Source organism: Dendrobates tinctorius, unplaced genomic scaffold, assembly GCF_039654945.1.
Source record: "Dendrobates tinctorius isolate UK_male_01 unplaced genomic scaffold, ASM3965494v1 ptg000047l, whole genome shotgun sequence".
NCBI classification, from domain to species: domain Eukaryota; kingdom Metazoa; phylum Chordata; class Amphibia; order Anura; family Dendrobatidae; genus Dendrobates; species Dendrobates tinctorius.
Window position 1 is genome coordinate 7,563,927 of NW_027361715.1, and position 20,636 is coordinate 7,584,562.

Sequence of the window (20,636 nt, forward strand, 5' to 3'; positions counted from 1 at the left end):
CCAAAGCCCCCGCGGTTCTTTTGCCTTGATGCTGTGGCCTCTGGAAAAATGACCACCAGAGGCAGCACATGCGCAGATTGAGATCTCGGTCACAAGATAATCACCCTGCAGCGTTGGACCACCGGAAGAATCGCCCGACTCCTGCTGCCACCACGCTAACTGTAAGTACATTCCTAATATAAGACACACCCCCATTTCCCCCCCAAGTTTGGGGGAAAAAGTGCATCTTAGGCTACTTTACGACTAGCGTTCTGAGGCGCAGCGCAGCATACCCTATATTTAGCGTTGGGTACGCTGGCCGTGCTCTGGTATGATTTTGCCAGCACTTGTGCCCTTTTGGCACTGTGCCGAGGGCACAAAAACGCACTGTGTTGTATTTTTGTGCGCTCGGCGCAGCGGCAAAATCATGCCAGCGCGCAGCCAGCATACCCAACGCTAAATATAGGGTACGCTAATCGCATGCAGCGTCATGTGATTATAGGAGGAGCTGACAGGAGGAGGCATGGCCGGGGCAGAGCTTAGCGGCGACCCTGGCTGCGCCTCAGAACGCTAGTCTGAAAGTAGCCTTACAGTGCGAAAAATATGGTATATTAAGTCTTTCACGGAAATTAAAATAAATACATCTGTATAAGAAATAATAATAAAAAAAACTACAAGCAATCCCAAAAGTAAATAAACATCATGCAACCTATTACAGAAATGTGTTTATTCTATAGCAAGATAAAAGCATTTTTTTCAGTTAAGCAAAATACAAACAACTTAACTGGCGCTATCAGAACTCATAAAAAAGTATAAAACAGCATAAAAACACAAAAGCGATGTAGCAATTAATGTTTGTGTAACCAGTGTTACATTAAAGCCTTGTTTATGAAAACATTTTTACAAGAAATTACAGTATTTGAAACCGTACAACTCGAAAAGAAAATATATACACCTCATTAGGGTACCCTTTTTTTTTAAATATTCTACTGTTCATACAGTACTTGTAGCATTAGTTAACCTTAGCCTTTAGAATAGCCATTTACAGTATTTAAGTGCATTTTCCCTTTTTAAAAAATACATTGTTTTAATAAGAAATGTGTCACGTCAGCACACTATAGTCACATTTCGGTCCTAATGCAGATGGTGGGACACGGAAGCAATCAACGTACCATTACAGTGTATTCCAAACTTAAATTTTGGTTGCTAATGAAAACTTTTTTTCTTTTTCTTTGTTTTTAATTTCGATATAGGCAAAACATGAAAAAATAAAAACTTTGGCAAACATCTGTGATTTACATCATATCATATGACAAAAATGCCATTAACTACGTATATGTCATACAAATGCACTTGCATGGTGGTGACATTATCACTTTACAGGTAGCATACAATTTTGTCTCTGTGAGCTTCCAATGCTTTGTCGCATGTTCAAGTCCACTCAAAGTGTCCACAGTTTTTTGTTTTTTTTTAGTGATATCCCAGTGTGTTTCAGGACCACACAATTCACATATTTTAGGAAATAAAATCAATAAATTAAAAAAAAGCATTGCATGAAAAACAAATTCATCATTCTTAAGTTCAGGAGAGATTTTGAGGATGCTAAAATATGATACAAGTTACACTGTCCCGTATTGCCTATCTAATAGACACTTAATAGTCTCACTTGGTCCGTTATGCATTATTGCATAACATGTTTGGACAATATACAGAATATGCACCTTCTCTTAAAGAGATGAAAACATCCTGGAATAAAACCTGTGAAGGGTTAAAAAATACTGACTTGAGACAGCACTTGAGTCTGTGCCTGGGACTGTATCAATGGCTGGTGATGTTGAGATGCTGGGGAAGGACTGCTGATATGGGGAATGGGAGATGATATCTGGGAAGGTACACCAGTTTGGGAAGGGGCTGGAGATGGCTGCTGAGGAGACAGTTGTGACTGATGCTGGATATGCTGCATCTGCTGTTGTTGCTGCATCTGCTGTAGGTGTATGTGTTGCAGTTGCTGTTGCATTTGCTGTTGAAGTTGCTGCTGTTGCTGTTGTTGGAGCTGCTGCTGCATATGATGTTGGAAATGCTGCTGCTGCATTTGCTGCTGGATCTGCTGGTGCATTTGATGCTGATGAAGCTGCTGCTGTTGCATCTGTTGCAACTGCTGCTGCTGCAATTGCTGGATATGATGCTGCTGGCTCTGCAGCGAAGGGCTCAATTGAGAAGAGGGTGGAGTGGCTACCATTGGCGCACCCATGGAGCTCATTAATGGTGTTCCCACATTGGACGGCATGTTTGGTGCAATGGTTACTGAGGTCACAATCTGGTTAGAAGGTAGTCTCATGGTTAATGGTTTCGGTGCAATGGCTCTTGGAATTGACTGCTGGAGATTCTGCGCCGCCATAGAGAGAGAGGCGTGCTGAGATAGCGAGGAGTTAAGAAGAAGTGTAGATGAGAGGTTTGTTGATGCCAGTGTTTGCTGGACAGAGCGTATTGTCTGAGCCTCTGCAGATTCTGCTGCAGCCTGTTACAGAAGAAAAATACTATGTTATTAATATAAAACTAATCTAATATAAAACATTAAACATTACATTCAGTAAAAAAATAATCCAATAATTAACATTGGATGTAAATTAAATGTGTTGTAAATATTAGGTTTTGTCCTCATTAATCATTACTAAGAAGGGTCAACAGTTTATGATCAAAGGCTAAAAACTACCATTCTATATTGCACTGGAACTTGTTGCACTCCAGTTTTAAGTTCCTTCCTCCACAATTAGCTACCGGCCTGTTGTACGCAGTGCCGGCTTCTTCCGGGCTGTTCTGGTGCCGGGGCCTCACTGCCGATGACATGCTGATTGACAACCAACTTCTCACAGTTATGCAGCAGGGAGCCGGCTGTCAATTAGCATGACTTCTGCAGTCACACCCCCATCAACAGAGCGGAGTGGAAGAAAAGCCGCTGCTCTTTCTACATGATATCAGGGGAAGCCACGGAATCGCTGTCAGGAGCAGGAGCGGTCTGTGACTACTCTGTGTCGGTGGAAATTGGCACTGGGCACAAAAGGCAGGTAGCTAGTTCTTAGGCACTCTGCTAAAAAAAGGCCAGGATAACCCCTTTAAAATACCAATGTCTTATAAATAATAAAATTGGAAATACCCACCTACTTTATCCCACCATGGATCAAGCATAGACATCTTTAGTGGTTTGCATCAGGACAGGAAATGATGATGTTCCATTTTAAAATCACCTGTTCATAGGCCTGTGAAGCAATCAGGGGATTTCAACACTACACGATGAGATGCACATTCACCATTACGGTTACTTGACTGCTGCAGCCAATCACTAGCCCCAGCACATAGATGATCATAGAACCAGACATCATCACCTGCTGTCCTGATGCAGGAAATTGGAGAACATGCGCTTAATTGTTGGGCTTTGAGTAGTCGCGTATGTATGATTTTATTATGACCAAGAATTTTAATTTTAAGAAAATGACAAAGTTTCAGTGTTGCAAAGTAGATCTGGACAGTATGCATTAAAATGTTCAGTGCTACAATAATAACGTAAAATGCAGCATAAATAAAACTTCACAATGGAAACAGTCAGACTGACCTACCAGGAGGTATAGAGCAGTTCAAGGTTGACCATAGTACACCACTTGTACCCATCACTTAGACAAGTCTAACTCCACACTGAGCAAGTGGAATAACAACGTACAAACTTGACAATGTCCCATGACCACTATGGCTGCAGTGCACACTTGAAATACCTGGTCAAAATTTGCACCAGGCTACAGAGACCTCAAACTAAAATCATGACACATGCATTGTAGGAAAGTCAGGTAGGACAGGGGTTAAGTCCTAGCACTGCAGGTCTTAGGTTCACCTTGTATCAGTCTGCTGGACGTTGAGCAGAATGGAGTGTGCGGTAGATGGCGAGTGACCAGTCAAAAATGTGAGCTGAACCTGGGAGAGAGACAAGTCAGGGTCTCTCTCTGAATGGTGACTGCACAAGTCATCTTGGAAAGCTGAGCAGTCTGTGTGTTGGAGCTGTAGAGTAATATGTGGAAGCTGCAGCCTGCTCACTGCGAACTGTGCATGGAGCTGAAAACTTTTGTTTGGAGCACAGGGAGAAAAGGATACCGAAACTGATAGGACTGTACCTTTTCCGAGTATATAGTTTGCCTAGGAGAAAGGACTGCAACTTTTTTTTAGGTGAGCCCACACTGACATATATGTGCCTACTGAATTAACTATTTATTTCCTGTATGCCTTAGTGTGCAGAAGAGGTCATTTTAATTTTGAATCCCCGGCAGTTTTATTAAAGCAATAAAACTGCACTTTTAGACCAAACCGCATTGCCTGGGTGAACACTACCCTATGGCTACCTGAGGGTGCGGTTCCTTATAGCATATATACATATGCAAATCCAACAAAGAACAGAAGGACCGTACTCATCGGGCTGGTGAAGAAATGCTGCTGCTTTATTGGCACATGCGATTCATGTTGGCCGGGGGAGTGAGAGCAGGAGTGAACAGAAAGATGACAACTGCCGTTTTGCGCTGAACCAGCGCTTCAACGGGACGAGCACCCGAGGCTGCACGCTAGCCAGCATTCTGATCACTGCACACAACTTGGTCCTTTAACGGTAACAGCAGTGCCATCCGCATTTTTTCTTTTTATGCATATATTCATATGCACAAGTTTTCACATTCTAATTTTACCTTGGACACGAGACTTGCTCTGTAGGCGGCAAGAGCCTTTAAGTATTCCTTTTTGGCGGCTTCTGTTTTCCTCTTATACACCTGTAAGAGAAAAGAAGATAAAATTATTAGGACTTATAAGATCTAACACTAATTAAATGCAATAAAATCACAATCAGACATATTTATTGACATCTGTTGCTCAATGCAGAGTAGATATTGTAGCAAGTGCTTTGGAGGGAAGAAGGGGAGAACAAGCCACTTTGGCCTAACCCAGGCAAATAAAATATAGGGCAAGATCAAAAAATGACTCCAATTAAAAGAAACCTAAGCTACGAGTCTGGATTGTGAATAGTAGTTCTGGTAAAATATTTCTTAACAATGCGTAGATAGAAAAGTAGGACAGGTTGTTTTTTTATTCACCTCTCCTGTTAAAAAAGAGATTAATATGCAGAACAGCATATGGCTTCATTGAATATGCACATTAATAAGGAAATTGCACTCATTTAAAAAAAAAATAAAATACGCATAAAATTGCCCAAAATTGTAAAACCTCTTAGCAGATTTTAATAATCAGCAATCCAATTAATGCATAATTTTACATTATTACTATAAGTTACAATTTGCTATATTTATCATTTATACAATTACAGAATTGCTCATTAGAAATCAGTCAGGCCAGTACAAAAAAACTGGAGCAACCCTTTGATAATTCACCAAGTTCTCTGAATGGCTGTGATTATGCTTTTCATGACTTCCTGCCTGCAGAAGTCTGGCCTTTTCGGAATATTTTTTTTTTTTTGTGCCATTCAACAAAGGCCCAGTTGTTGCACACGAACTACAAATAGGCTTGATTAATCACCATCATTAAATCATAACAGGGGAAGTCTAGTAAAGAGCAGATGTCTTCGAAACTTGCACACAATGCCTTCATGTTACATTAAGAGACTGCAAATAATAATTAAAACAGCACCGTACATTTTTATTACAGTGCACTTACATTCTAAACTTCTGGTATCAGCAGAAATTGATCTGAGAATTAATATATTTATCAATTTTTATATAATAATTATACAATGTAGTGCCAACATAATGTGTAGATGTTCACAGAGGAACCAAGGTCAAACGATGGTCAGGTGCAGATGAGCGTATTTTCGGTCCGAGTTCGATCTGACAAATATCGGACCTTTGTTATGCTATGGGGCTGTGCACAAGTTCAGTTTTTTCCTTGGACAGACAAATCGGCGCATGTCTCGGTTTGATCCGGTATTCAGATCGCAATCGGCCATAGAAGTCAATGAGTCCTTGGAAACCATTGGCCAACTACACTCGGATGTCATATAAGCACAGTCCGATTTCCATGGCCTGACACAATGAAGAAGATGAAGACATTTTTTTCTCTATCTTCTCCTCATACGAGGGAACTGGAGTACACCATGATCGCACTATGATTAGACTCTGAGCAGAGTGGGATTTTCATAATCGACCAGATTCTCTCCGATGAGAGAACATACGGTTCTGTGACCCAAGCAAATAATTATACTGAAATAAACTCTACCTACTATTAACCATACATAAAATTTTTACGACTTTGACCCATCATCTTTTTAGTCATATACAAATGAATGTTTGCCATGGCAAGTAGCAAAGACATCTCCTGCTAGGTTACAGGTAAGATCAAACATGACCAATCTAGCATTCCTTGACGGCGCAAACAACAAAAAATTCAGGTAGTGAAAAATGCATGTAGGCTAAAAAATACATACAAATAGGACAAATATTTTCTAGGTCATTAAAAGAAGTAAAAACTTTTTATGACCATATACTATACAGAGAACGGGAAAATTACCTGTTTTTGCTCTTCTCCAAGACCGTCCCACATCGAAGCCACAATTTTTGATACTTCACCAAATGTTGCATTGGGGTTCTGACCTTTAATTGCAGCCTGTGTATCTCTAAAAAATAGAGCATATGCAGATACAGGTTTCTGGGGTTCATTTGGATCTTTCTTTTTCTTCTTCTTTGGAGTCTTGGGCTTCTTTCCAGAGTCAGGTGCAGCTCTTTTCTCTCCAATTATCTGAAAAAAGTATACAGTGTGTAACTAACTAAGCTTTATTTTAGAAGTGAGAAAATATTTTGAAATTCAAATTCAGAAGCTTTGGCGACTTTTTCCCTAAAAGTGGCTTCATAGCGAACTAAGTCACCATGAAACTCAAGTACACCTAAAAAAAATATATGTAACACTTTGAGGTCTCCTAGTACTGTATCCAACCCCTTTTAGGCTAGTTTCACACTAGCATATGGAGGAGCTGTGGAGGGATGCGGACTTACTCCGTGAAGCTCTGCCAACGGCCGCACCTCCTCCGGTCAGCTCCGCCTACATCAGAATGCGGCCTGCTTACCCTATCTTTAGCATTAGGCATGCAGGCCATGCCGATGTATGTGGATGCCTCCGCATGCGTCCTTTTGACGGTGCGGCAACCTGCGTCGAACGGAACGTGCTGCATTTTGGTGCGTTCGCTGCACTGTCAAAATGACGCATGCGGAGGCATCTGCATTCATCAGCACGGCCTGCATACCTAATGCTATAGATAGGGTATGCAGACCACAAGCTGACGGTGGCGGAGTAGACCAGAGGAGATGCGACCGTGGGCAGAGCTTCACGGAAGAAGTCCGCATCCCTCCGCAACGCCTCTGTACGCTAGTGTGAAACTAGCCTTAGACTCCCCAACTAAAAAATAGCCATACTACTGTCAAACTGGCCTCAACATATTTGGTTTTGAGTAAATCTATGGCAGCTATTCTTCACTGCTGTGCTGTCAAACACTATCAGTAATATTTATTCACGGTTTTATGGTTTTCTCTCCATATCTCTGTTGAGAAGATGTGATATCCTTTCACTAACCAAATTCACCTCAAAGTGGCTGCTGCATTCCCTGCCTCTGCTTTCATACAGGCTACGATAGGCCATCTTGATTGGCTGAACTATGCAATGTGATCTTATTAGCTGTGTGACATTATTGGGCAGAACACCCAACTGATCCTAATGTCATATTAGTCTTCTCTGGTTGATGCAATATTCTGCAAGGTGTAAAATGGTTCTGGCCATTGGAAACAAAATACAAATTATTGAAATTAACTGGGAACAGCAAAGTAGTCCCTAAAAATATATACACAAGTTCAATTCTCATCTAATTGATATACTCATCTCTAATTTATTAACATTATTCATTTGTTCTGCGCTTGTCAAAATTAGCTCAATTCGTCTCATAAATTATATTTGTGAAAAAATAAAACTGTTATCAGACCAGCCCAGATAACCAACAATTATATTAAAAATAAAGCTGCCGGGATTAGAACAAAATTGATGTAGTATTTTGTTTTTTTTCTCTGTTGTCTTTTAATTCATATTTCTGAATAATAAAATACTCTCCGCTCATGTTTTGGCAGCCTGAAATCTCTTGTGAATTTTGGTCTTGAAGGTGAATTGAAAATACATTCTGCTGAAATGTAAATTATTTATAAATCTGCTATTACCAAGAAGAAAAAGCAATTGGAGATTTAACATAAGAACGCTTCTCAGTAGTTTCTTCCAAAAAATTAAATTAAGTATGTGGCAATAGTGTGTGTGCATGCTTGTCAACAAAAGAAAATACACATGACAGAATGAGTAAATGTCTAATTACAGTGTAAACATGGTTTAAAGACTTCTGCAGGGAGTGGAAACATTTGGTAAAAAATTAGCATATTCTTGCTTGTTTTTCAAGTTAGGGAAGGTTAAGGACACAGAGTAAAATATTGTATGGAAATAGATTGTCTAGAAAATACAGTATAACAATTTCTAAAAAAAAAAGTTATGTAACTTTCATAAATATGTGAATAAGAAACGGTCTGCCATTGGCCAAGCTGCTCTTATCTGTGAACTCATGGACAAATGTCAGACTTTTTTCGGGGTGAGGGAAGAAAAAAACAAAACTTGTTTTTCTATGCTTTTAGGCACGACTCAATGGGAACATTTTTCACTTTGGATGGAAATTCACTTATTCAAAGTTCTAAGTAATATCTATATATATATAAAAATGAGTGTATGTGTGAGTATGTATGTATGTATGTATCAAGCACTGCCCATCCACAACCCCACCCACTCCACATAGCCCCATCCACTCCACCTTGTGTATATGGGCACTGGACTATGGGATGGAGGATATGTATTATGGGTATATGGGCACTGTACTATGGGATGGCAGATATGTTTTATGGGTATATGGGCATGGGACTATGGGATGGAGGATGTGTGATGGGTATATGGGCACTGGACTATGGGATGGAGGACATGTATGATGGGTATATGGGCATGGGACTATGGGATGGAGGATGTGTGATGGGTATATGGCCATTGCACTATGGGATGGAGGATATATATGATGGGTATATGGGCATGGGACTATGGGATGGAGGATATGTGATGGGTATATGGGCACTGGACTATGGGATGGAGGACATGTATGATGGGTATATGGGCACTGGACTATGGGATGGAGGATATGTATGATGGGTATATGGGCATGGGACTATGGGATGGAGGATATGTGATGGGTATATGGGCACTGGACTATGGGATGGAGGATATGTATGATGGGCATATGGCCAATGCACTATGGGATGATGGATATGTATGATAGGCATATGGGCACTGGACTATGGGATGGAGGACATGTATGATGGGTATATGGGCACTGGACTATGGGATGGAGGATGTGTATGATGGGTATATTGGCACTGGTCTATGGGATGGAGGATGTGTATGATGGGTATATGGGCACGGGACTTTTGGATGGTGGATATGTATGATGGGTATATGGGCACGGGACTATGGGATGGGGGATATGTATGATGGGTATATCGGCACTGGTCTATGGGATGGAGCATGTGTATGATAGGTATATGGGCACTGGACTATGGGATGGAGGATATGTATGATGGGTATATGGGCATGGGGACTATGGGATGGAGGATATGTATGATGGGCATATGGCCACTGCACTATGGGATGGTGGATATGTATGATGGGTATATGGGCACTGGACTATGGGATGGAGGATAATCATTATAATTTGTTTTAACTAACCACAGTTAGTTACTATGCCCGGGCAACGCCGGGCTCTTCAGCTAGTTTACAATATAAGAGAAACAAGTCAGCTATCAATTGTCCTAAATACCAAGTATATTGTCATTGAAATAACGTTAAAGCAGATTGAATCTAAAATGTTATACGCACCCTGCTTGTTTCATCGGCATCCTCATCATTTACTGAGCTGGAAGGGGATGGTGTGGCCGACTTGCTTGCTGGAGGTGAAGGAGATGTATGGGTAATGGGACCTGTCCCAATATTGAGTCCTAACTGAGCACTGAGTTGAGATTGGTTTATGGTGGTAAGTTGACTTTGAGACATTATTCCTGCCCGCGCCACATCTGACATGTGTACGAGCGACCTCATAATTAATGAGGGGTCCTGACGATATTGGGCCATCTGAGTCTGTCTTTGATCCTAGTGGAAAAAAGAAATGTTATTACATTAGATGTGGACCTTCATAAAAAGAAACAATGACCTAGTCATGTTATTATTCCCAATTCTAATATCAAATGAGTCCTCTATCATTTAGGTTTACAATAACATTTTTAGGCTGATGTACCTTAACCACTCCACAACTTTTGGAGTACATGTATGTCAAAAGTCGTGTTTCTGCTCATACACCAAGCCTGCACCTTTCCCAAGAGCCACGGGTGGCCACCATTTAAATTAAAAAAAATATATTCATGTTTGGTATCTATGTACTTGTGGTGACCTGGAAAATCAAGTTACCAGGTCAGATTGACTTTATAGTGAACATGGTAAGTACAAAACCCCAAAAAACAATTGTGGACTCGCACATTTTTTGCAATTTCAACGCACTTGGAATTTCCAGTGCGTCACATGATGAAATGATGATGCCATTCAAAATTTTAACTCTGCTCACAAAAAATAAGCCGTCATATGTCCATGTGGACAGAAAAATAAAATTGTTATGGCTCTTGGAAGAAGGGGAGAAAATAAGAAAAAAAACGAAAAAATGGAAATACATTACATACAATACAAATTCAGGAAATGTCATCAGTAAAATTTAGCAGATTATTTGTGACTTAACTCGTAAGAGTCTAGTGGCAAGTGATTGACGTAAAAATGCATTGATTTCTATTGGATTTTTGGAAAACATTATTATTATAGAGATAGGATTGAAAGATCTTCTATTGAATTAATCAGATACTATTTATTAGAATTTCAAAGGATCACATGCAAAATAACCAGGATAAGATGGAATTATTTCCACTTAGGTTACATAATTTGGAGCAAACTTTGGTTAATACGTGACAAATATTATAAATGCCAATTTACTGCCAGAAGTTAATCAATTAAAAACATCTGTGATTAATTTCATTCTAACTAGTTAGCATTATTATCCAACACTGTGCTTTATAATTATCTAGTAGTTAAGATCTTGTTTATAGCAATGTGCATAAGAATAAGAAAAATATGGAATTCATGTAAGAGCTTCATGATTGCACAGCACCAAAATCTTATTGACTTTGAAAGCTGAAGATATTTACACGGAATCGGTTATTCCAAGCAGCCAGATGCTATTGGGAGAGAAGAGACAAGTCCGTTGCCACCCCGGCCAGTTTCTTCTCACTCTGCACTTGTTGTTTCACAGCACTTTTGAATGCAAATACAGAGAGACCAGTTTGTCGGGAAAAATCAGACCGGGGCATCACTGGAGAACTTCCGTCTCTCCCTGTTATCCCCAGCTCCTCAAACTATTTTTTTCCTGAAACCCCAGAGAGATTCGGAAGAAAACATGGTCGGCTGCAATTGATTCCACAATCTCCGATTCATGCTGCCTGTGGCTTGGACAGCATGAATCATGTACCAGTTTCACTTTAAGCTGATTTATTTTGCTATCCTAAAAATTCAGTTTGCCCAATGGTCTAGATATTTTCGGCAACACAATCACACTTCTTACACATTGTAAAAATCTCATGATGGCCATCGCTAGAGTTTTTGATGCTCGGGCACATGCGCCCGACAGGCCAACCCTCAAGATGTTTCTTGTCAAAACCTGGGAAAATATTGTTTTTGTATACCAGATTTGCATGTGATTAGACACTGAATATTTCAAGTTAAAAAGATAAATAATTTCAAACTTTTAGGGCACATTGAAAGAACTACACTTCTTTTAGGCTTGGTGTCATAGTAATGATTGGTGTAACCCATGGTCAGACACAAACAGAAGAGAGTCCATGCGCAATAGCAATATGTAGGCCCTTTGCTGTCCAATTGCTCATCATAATGCACAATTCTACTTGCTTTGATGGCAATAGTAGCCCCCTTACCTCTTGTGCACCTGTGCGACTCCACAGGTTGCACCACTGATATGTCTACTCTTGGTGCAACCAGTGGGTATTACCTGTAAATGTTAGAACCAACAGTATTGGAGAAACCAATTGTTTAATTTCTCAGCAGTGCCATCACAGGAGAATGAAACACTATAAAACATCTTATGAAATCTATGGGTTATCCATGTATTAAATGTATAGGTTCATTTACACTGTACGACTATTGTGAATGAGTATTCCAAGAAATGGTAATTTCATGATCATCGTGCAATCTAAGTAGGCTGCCAATCAGCAAACAATTGAGAAAAAAGCTCTTTCTTTGAGTCAAATGATCTTTTGGTCCACACAAAAGATTATCGTTCTTGGCAGAGCATAGTCTTGTTTATAGGCTGCCGAGAGCACAATGAACGATCCATTACCGATCATTCCATGCACATCTGAGGCATGGTCTACATATTTAACCAGGCTATTAAAGGGACTGTCAATGCAGAATGACTATTCAAACCAAGTATACTCGATGCACCATGGTGTGGCCAAACAATTATGTGCACCTTCATACCTGCTTGCTTTCCATCTATCTCAACCCTTTTCCGGCTCTATGAATTCAAAGCTGTCAATCAAAGAAAGGAATGATGGCGACAGATGGAAAACAAGCAGGCGGGAAGATGTACCATCTTTGGCCATCGCTTGGCCATGCCACGATGCACCGAGCCCCTGTATTTGGCTTCAACAATCATTCTTTGCTCACAGAGTCCCTTCAAACAACTGCCGATCAGCAAACAAGTAGCTAATTTGTGGTCTTTTATTGCGGCCATTTGGACATTTTAAAGGGACAGAGGGTTCTGTCACTCGGAATAATAGATGTTTCCGCAGTAGCTTTCCTATTAAGGTTCCAGGATCAAGGATATCCACTTAATTTCTCAGAATTTGAGAGTAAAAACGTACAAATGTGACAATACTTTAAAACATGCATTTCAGGATACATAGCAGTTACATTTTCTGATTGGCAATCAAACAAAAATCCTACCTATTATGTGTCTAACGGCGCTAAAAGGATTTAAATTATAGGAAAAAAATACATTTTAACAGTATATCCTCAGTTACAAAATAATGACATTAAATGCAGATTGCTATATACTTGTAAAATAAAGCTGTACAGTGGCAGGTAAAAGTTTGTGCACACCTGGTAAAAATTACTGCTATTGTGAACAGTCAAGCAAGTTAAAGATGAAATGATGTCTAAAAGAGCTAAAGGTAAAGATGACCGATTTCCTTTATATTGTAGGCAAAAAAATACATAGAGATTTTTTCATTTTTAAAATTACATAAAGGAAAAAGGGCCAATGCAAAAGTTTGTCCACCCTTGGAGATTTGTGTGCTTAGATAACTTTTACCAAGGTTTTAGACCTTGATTAGCCTGTTAAGGTTATAGCTTGTTCAATATCATTGCTAGGAAAGGCCAGGTTGTGCAAATTTCCTAGCTTTATAAAAACCCATTCTCCTCTAACCTCCAGCCAAAACACAGCAGCCAGGGGTTCTTCTAAGCAGCTGCTTAGCACTTTGAAAATAATGGAGGCCCACAAAGCAGGTGAAGACTCTAAAAAGATAGCACAGCTTTTTTAAGTTGCCCTTTCCTCAGTTTGAAACTTAATTAGGAAATGGTAATTAATGGGAACAGTGGAGGTCAAGACCAAGAGAAATTTCAGTGAGAGCTACTCCTAGAATAGCTAGAAAAGCAAATAACAACCTCCGTTTGATTGCAAGAGACCTTCAGAAAGATTTAGTAGACTCTGGAGTTGTGGAACATTTTTCTACTGTTCAGAGACACTTACACAAATTTGGCCTTCATGGAAGAGTGATCAGAAGAAAACCTCTCCTGCATCCTCACCATAAAATTCAGCATCAGAACTAGGCAAAAGAATATCTCAACAAGCCTGATGCATTTTTGAAACAGGTCATGTGGACTGATGAGGTTAAAATAGAACTCTTCGGACACTATGATCAAAGATATGGGTGGAGAAAAAGATGGTAATAGAATTTCAGGAACAGAACGTCTCGCCAACTATTAAGAATGGAGGTGGATCAATCGTGCTTTGGGGTTGTGTTGCAGCCAATTGCACGGGGAACATTTCACAGGTAGGGGGAAGAATGGATTCAAGGAAATTTCAACAAATTTATTCATCACAAAGGGACTGCAGTGCTTACCTGTCCAGGTAACTGGACTAATGCACTCCCAGGATGCAGCAAGCCCACATGACAAAGATGGTGGCAATACAGGTGCAATATACTGATGATGCAACTGCTCACAGCTTACCAACTCAAGGAGGGGGTGATTCCTTAGTATACAATTGCACAAAAGAAGTTTGTATAGGGCACTGTTCACACACAGGTAATGCACAGTGTCTGGCTTGCAGCCTATTAGTGACACCCATACTATTAGATAAGGTGGGCTGCCCAGCACTATCTATATGCATCCCATGAGGGCAGACACCCCCTAGTTTACAAGGCCAAAAACAATGGGCCTGGCTGCACCTTGAAAAATGAAGTGCAAAATATATATATCTATATCTATATAGATATATATATATATATATATATATATTCATGAAAAAAATAACAGCACAGAAAGAGGACTAAAAATCCTTGTTAGGGGATGAAGGGGAACAAACTATTCCCCAAAGCGCATTGGTTTCCTTTTTGGCACCGTACTTTTTTTTTTTTTTTTTTTTAGAGCTGCCGTTCATTTTGAATTCAGGTATCCAGGGACACTACCGGCCAAAGTGTCCCTGGCTCTGTGCACGTGGCATGCCACTGTAAGTGTTATCCTTCAGATTTCTGCATATGTATAACTTTAAATAAGTGAAGCTAGATTTCTAACTGCTGCAATTCTTTGAATAATTCTGGAGAGTCTGTAATTTTTTTTCATTAATTATAAAATGTCTCATTTACTTTTCTTCCTTCTTTACATAGTGCCTTACGTTTCTAGTACCTATCACGAGAGAAACAAAGCAAACAAAAAAATACATTGTAGAATTTCCTAGAAAAATGGTTTGCTCTTAATGAGAGTACAAACACTCTTCACAACACTGCAATTTACATGCTAAACTAGAAGATGAATTCGAGCAGGAACTGAGAAATAAGATCCGCCATGTGTTAATTTACTTGGCTAAACTAAATTTAAAAGTCAAAGCCATAAATTGACTTGATGTAAAATAAAATGTCACTAGTATAAAGAACTTAACTGGCGGTAATAAAATGCCCATTTTCCCAACATGCTCTGTAATGAGTGCTGAGAGAATGGAATCAACAAATTTTCACTTTTCTTATTTGATGTGCTACTAGGCATATTTTTTTTAAATCAGGTTTATTATAAAAAAAATCTTTAAGAAATACTTTAAAGACAAATCTGTAAACCACTATATTAGGGGTCCCTAACCCGTGGTTCAGGAGTTACATGCATCTCCTGAAGCAAATTTGCGGCGCTCGAGGCTACCGGCCAACTTTGTGCGTTAGAACCAGATTTAGAAAACAACTATGTAGAGAAGGTCTCCAGATGGAGACTTCTGTAAGTAGCCCTGCACAGAAGAGCAGATATGGAAGTGTGTTTACTTGTGAGGAGGGGATATAAGATGATACTGAGAGTTAGGGTCCCATCACACTAAATGATGCACCAGCTATCCTGACAAAGATACGACCTTGTCAGGATCGCTGGTGCTTCACTACATGATCGCTGGTGAGCTGTCAAACAGGCAGATTTCACCAGCGATTAGGACCAGCGAGGACTCTGGTATCCAAGGTAAATATCGGGTAACTAAGCGCACGTCACTTGGTTACCCACTGCATACCTTGGATACCAGCTCCCAGCACGAGCACGCAGGTATCCAAGGTAAACAGCGGGTAACTAAGTGACGCATGCGCTTAGTTACCCGATATTTACCTTGGACACCAGCTCCCAGCATCTGCTTACAGCACTGGGAGCTGGCTGATCGTTGGTCTCCTGCTGCCACACGCAACAATACGTGCTGGCCAGCGGGAGACCAAATCAAAAAATGGCCCAGGACATTCCTGCACAATCAGCGATACCCGGCGGGGAGGGGGGTCACTGATACGTGTAACACACAGAGAGATCGCTGGTGAGATCGTTGTTGCATCACAAAATCAGAGATCTCGCTGTATGTGACGGGGCCTTTAGAGTGGAGCTTGAAGCTTGTTGTGGTCATGGGATTGAATTCAACTGTCTTCATGACTGAAAATGATCAATGGAGAAGTCATGGACAAAAGACGCAAGTCTCAAAGATCATTGGACTTTATTTTGCTGCAACACAACTCAAAACGCTGCGGAATAAAATACGTAAATAAAGGTACAGTGATAATATGTGTAGATACTTTCTAAACTACTTAAATTTCAATGTCTCCACCTGACGAAGCCCAGTGTGGTGAAACGCTCGTCGAGGTGCCCGTGTGCTCCCTCTTGTCTTCCCTTTTGCCTTATCTACCATGTCTCAAGGTATCTATTGCATTTAATGATTGTATATATATATATATATATTGTGGGGATGTGACTCGCTCAGGTGCAGCGGGAGACAATCAGGAGACCGGTTCTTCCAAAGTTCATGAGGTTTATTTCTGTCATAAACCATAAAACAGCGTATCACCAAAAATAGCCTCTAGCTTAGGCAAACAAAACATAAACCTTTGTGGTTGCAGACTCAGACTGCGAGTCTCAGCACATGCTGGGAGGTGTAGTCCTCCCCACATACAGCTCCCTGGTTCAGGAGCAGGTCACATTATAAGGCTGTAGCCACACCCACGTTCCCAGCAGCTGACTGGTCACATGACTGTGACCTCACCACAGGTCCTTCAAACAAAAACAATAACAATATCTGGTATGCTTTACTTCTGCCTTACATTATGGAGATAAGCCATTTATGAGACACATATCTCCCATCAATTACACGACCCTTAGCCCTGCCACATACCTCCCCCCTCTGCCTAAAGCCGTGGGGCTTGGCACTTTCACCTACCAGGCAAGGGATTCTGGAGAGGGCATCGGCATTCCCATGTAGCTTCCCGGCCCTATGCTCTACATGGAAACTGAAGTCTTGTAGGGCTAAGAACCAGCAGGTGACCCTAGCATTCTTGCCCTTGGTTTCCCTCATCCACCTGAGTGGGGCATGGTCGGATATTAACCTAAACTTCCGTCCCACCAGGTAGTACCGTAATGTGTCCACTGCCCATTTTATGGCCAAACACTCCTTCTCTACAACTGAGTAATTTCTCTCACAAGAAGTCAACTTCCTACTCAAGTAGAGAACAGGATGCTCCTCCCCACGTATCTCTTGGGAAAGGACAGCTCCTACCCCGACATCTGAGGCATCTGTCTGGAGGACAAATTCACGTTTAAAGTCTGGGGCCACCAAAACGGGCTGCTTACAAAGAGCTCCCTTCATTTCTTGGAAGGCTGACTCTGCTTCTTCGGACCAGCTGACCATCACTGACTTTGTCCCTTTAAGCAGATCAGTTAGAGGTGCAGCCATTGTGGCGAAGTTTGGGATAAACCTCCTGTAATATCCCACAATCCCCAGGAAGGCTTTAACTTGCTTCTTTGACAGAGGTCTCGGCCATGTTTGAATTGCCTCCACTTTATTGATTTGGGGTTTGATCTCGCCACACCCCACTACATATCCGAGGTACTTGGCTTCTTCTCTCCCCAAGGCACACTTCTTCGGGTTTATTGTAAACCCCGCCTCTCTTAGAGCATCAAACACTGCTTGGACCTTTTCCAGGTGAGTCTCCCAGTCCGGGGTAAAGATGACGATATCATCCAGGTATGCGGCAGCGTATAGCTTATGAGGTGCAAGGATTCTATCCATCACCCTCTGGAAGGTTGCTGGAGCTCCCTGTAGGCCAAACGGCATCCGGACATACTGGAAGCACCCGTCTGGTGTGGAGAATGCCGTCTTCTCCTTGGCTTCCTGTGCCATGGGGATCTGCCAATATCCCTTGGTCAGATCCAAAGTGGTTATGTACCTGGCAGGTCCAAGTCTCTCGATGAGCTCATCAACGCGTGGCATGGGATAAGCGTCGAACTTGGAGACCTCATTCAGCTTCCGGTAATCGTTGCAGAACCTCCATTCACCATCAGGTTTTGGGACCAGGACAATCGGGCTCGACCAGCCGCTCTTGGATTCCTCAATGACCCCGAGCTTCAACATATGCTGCACCTCCTTGGAGATTACCTCTCGCCGGGCCTCAGGAATACGATATGGTTTCACGTTCACCCACACATGTGGCTCGGTCAGAATTTCGTGCTCCACCACCTTCATGCACCCCGGCAACTCTGAGAACAGGTCGCGGTTTTTCTGGAGTAACTCCCGGCACTGCTGCTTCTGGGCCTTCGATAGAATCTCGGCTATGGTAACGGCTCCAACCTCCCCTTCTAGGTTGCCCAGCAAGCACGGAGTTACCGCTGGCTCTCTATCTTGCCACGGCTTGATAAGGTTAACATGGTAAACCTGGTATGGCTTCCGTCTTCCGGGTTGGTGGATCTTGTAGTTTACGTCTCCCAGTTTTTCCACCACCTCATATGGCCCTTGCCACTTGGCCAAGAACTTACTTTCCACTGTCAGTATTAGCACGAGAACTCGGTCTCCCGGATTGAACTGCCTCACTCTGGCTGACCGGTTGTAGACCCTGGCCTGAGCCTCTTGTGCCTGGCGGAGATGTTCTTTAACAATGGGCATCACCTTCGCAACCCTCTGCTGCATCAGTGCCACATGCTCAATGACGCTTCTGTGGGGCGTGACTTCGGCTTCCCAGGTTTCCTTGGCTATATCTAGGAGACCTCGCGGATGCCGGCCGTACAGAAGCTCGAAGGGGGAGAACCCCGTGGAGGCCTGGGGAACTTCATGGATAGAAAACAGTAAATACGGTAAGAGACAATCCCAGTCTCTACCATCTTCCTCTATGACTTTTCTCAGCATGCTCTTCAGGGTCTTGTTAAACCTCTCAACAAGGCCATCTGACTGTGGATGGTACACTGAAGTCCTCAGCTGGGAAATTTGCAAGACTCTGCACAATTCTCTCATCACCTTGCTCATAAAAGGTGTCCCCTGGTCGGTCAGGATCTCCTTCGGCAAACCCGTCCGGGAAAACACATGGACCAGCTCACGGGCTATACTCTTCGCAGAGGAGTTTCTCAGGGGAATGGCCTCAGGATAGCGTGTGGCATAGTCCAGGATGACTAATATATACTGATGGCCCCGAGCTGATTTAACTAAGGGACCGACCAAGTCCATGGCAATTCTCTCAAATGGCACCTCAATAATGGGCAGTGGCACAAGAGGGTTCCGAAAATGAGATGTGGGGGCAGTTAACTGACATGTCGGGCAGGACCTGCAATAGTTTACTATTTCCCGGTGACACTCAGGCCAATAGAACCTCTGTACAATCCGTTCCTGGGTTTTTTCCACCCCCAGGTGTCCCCCCAAGATGTGTGAATGGGCCATGTCCAACACTTTTCGTCTATAGGGGCCTGGTACTATTAACTGCTCTGCCACCTCCTCCCTTATTTTCGTGACCCGGTACAACAATTCCCCACTCAACATAAAATGGGGAAACCTTGTGTCTGCTCCCGGCTCTTGTGCAACCCCATTAATGACGGTGACATTGTTAAAGGCTTCCCTTAGTGTGGGGTCCCTATGTTGGGCAGTCCCAAAATTCTCCCCGGCCACCCCTAACTCCGGGATGTCAGGTACAGGGGACCCTTCCTCTTCATCCCCAACAAGGACACATAAAGGGAACTCGTCTGCCTCTGGTGGTGGCGATACCTCAGTGGGGTGGATTGGTTCCCTGCTCTTGCTAGCACACTCAGAACCCATCCCCCACAGATCCCAAAACAGACAGAAATCCCGGCCAATAATTATGGGATGCAACAAGTCTCGAACAACGCCAACTTCATGCGACTCGGTGCCATGCGCCGTTTCAATCTTCACCCTAGCCATAGGGTAGTCCTTTGCATCGCCATGTATGCACCGAACACCAATCTTTTTACCCGGGAGTATGTTTAGAGGAAAACTGGCCCTCACAAGGGTCACCAAGCTGCCGGAGTCCAGAAGCGCCATTACTGCTCGACCGTTCACCTTAACGGGACACGCTTGTGGCCCCTTGTTAGGTAGCGAGTTCACACTGCAAGCTGGATATGCGTAGTATGAACTACGGCGTCCCATGCTGCAGTCCATCTGCTCGGTGGTCTGGGGACAACGGGCCGCTATATGTCCTGGCCCATGACACTTCCAGCAAATAAAACCCGAGGGGACCTTGGGCACCGCCTCCCCCGCCCTTTTTGACCTTGGACGCACCACCCCTTTTTGTGACTCCGCCCCCTGCTGGGACCCCCAATATGGAATGGGCTGCTTCCCCAAGGAACCTTCCATCCCCTGGTATCTCTCGACCAGCCCAACCAGTTCATCAGCATTTTGGGGATCACCCTGGGCAACCCAAGTCTGTAGAGGTCTCGGCAGAGAA

At 42.4% G+C, this 20,636-nt stretch overlaps 1 protein-coding gene across 1 annotated transcript in view; it reads right to left on the minus strand.

Annotated features, from left to right (window-relative positions):
• Positions 1-691: 691 nt before the first annotated feature.
• TOX3 (TOX high mobility group box family member 3) overlaps positions 692-20,636 on the minus strand; it is a 178,337-nt gene continuing 158,392 nt past the window's right edge. Inside the window, exons 5-8 of the mRNA XM_073576190.1 lie at positions 9,958-10,227; positions 6,529-6,756; positions 4,701-4,781; positions 692-2,497 (exon numbers count right to left, since the gene is read on the minus strand). Of these exons, the coding sequence (XP_073432291.1) occupies positions 1,748-2,497; positions 4,701-4,781; positions 6,529-6,756; positions 9,958-10,227 (1,329 nt within the window). The 3' untranslated portion in view covers positions 692-1,747. The remainder of the gene's footprint in view (positions 2,498-4,700; positions 4,782-6,528; positions 6,757-9,957; positions 10,228-20,636) is intronic.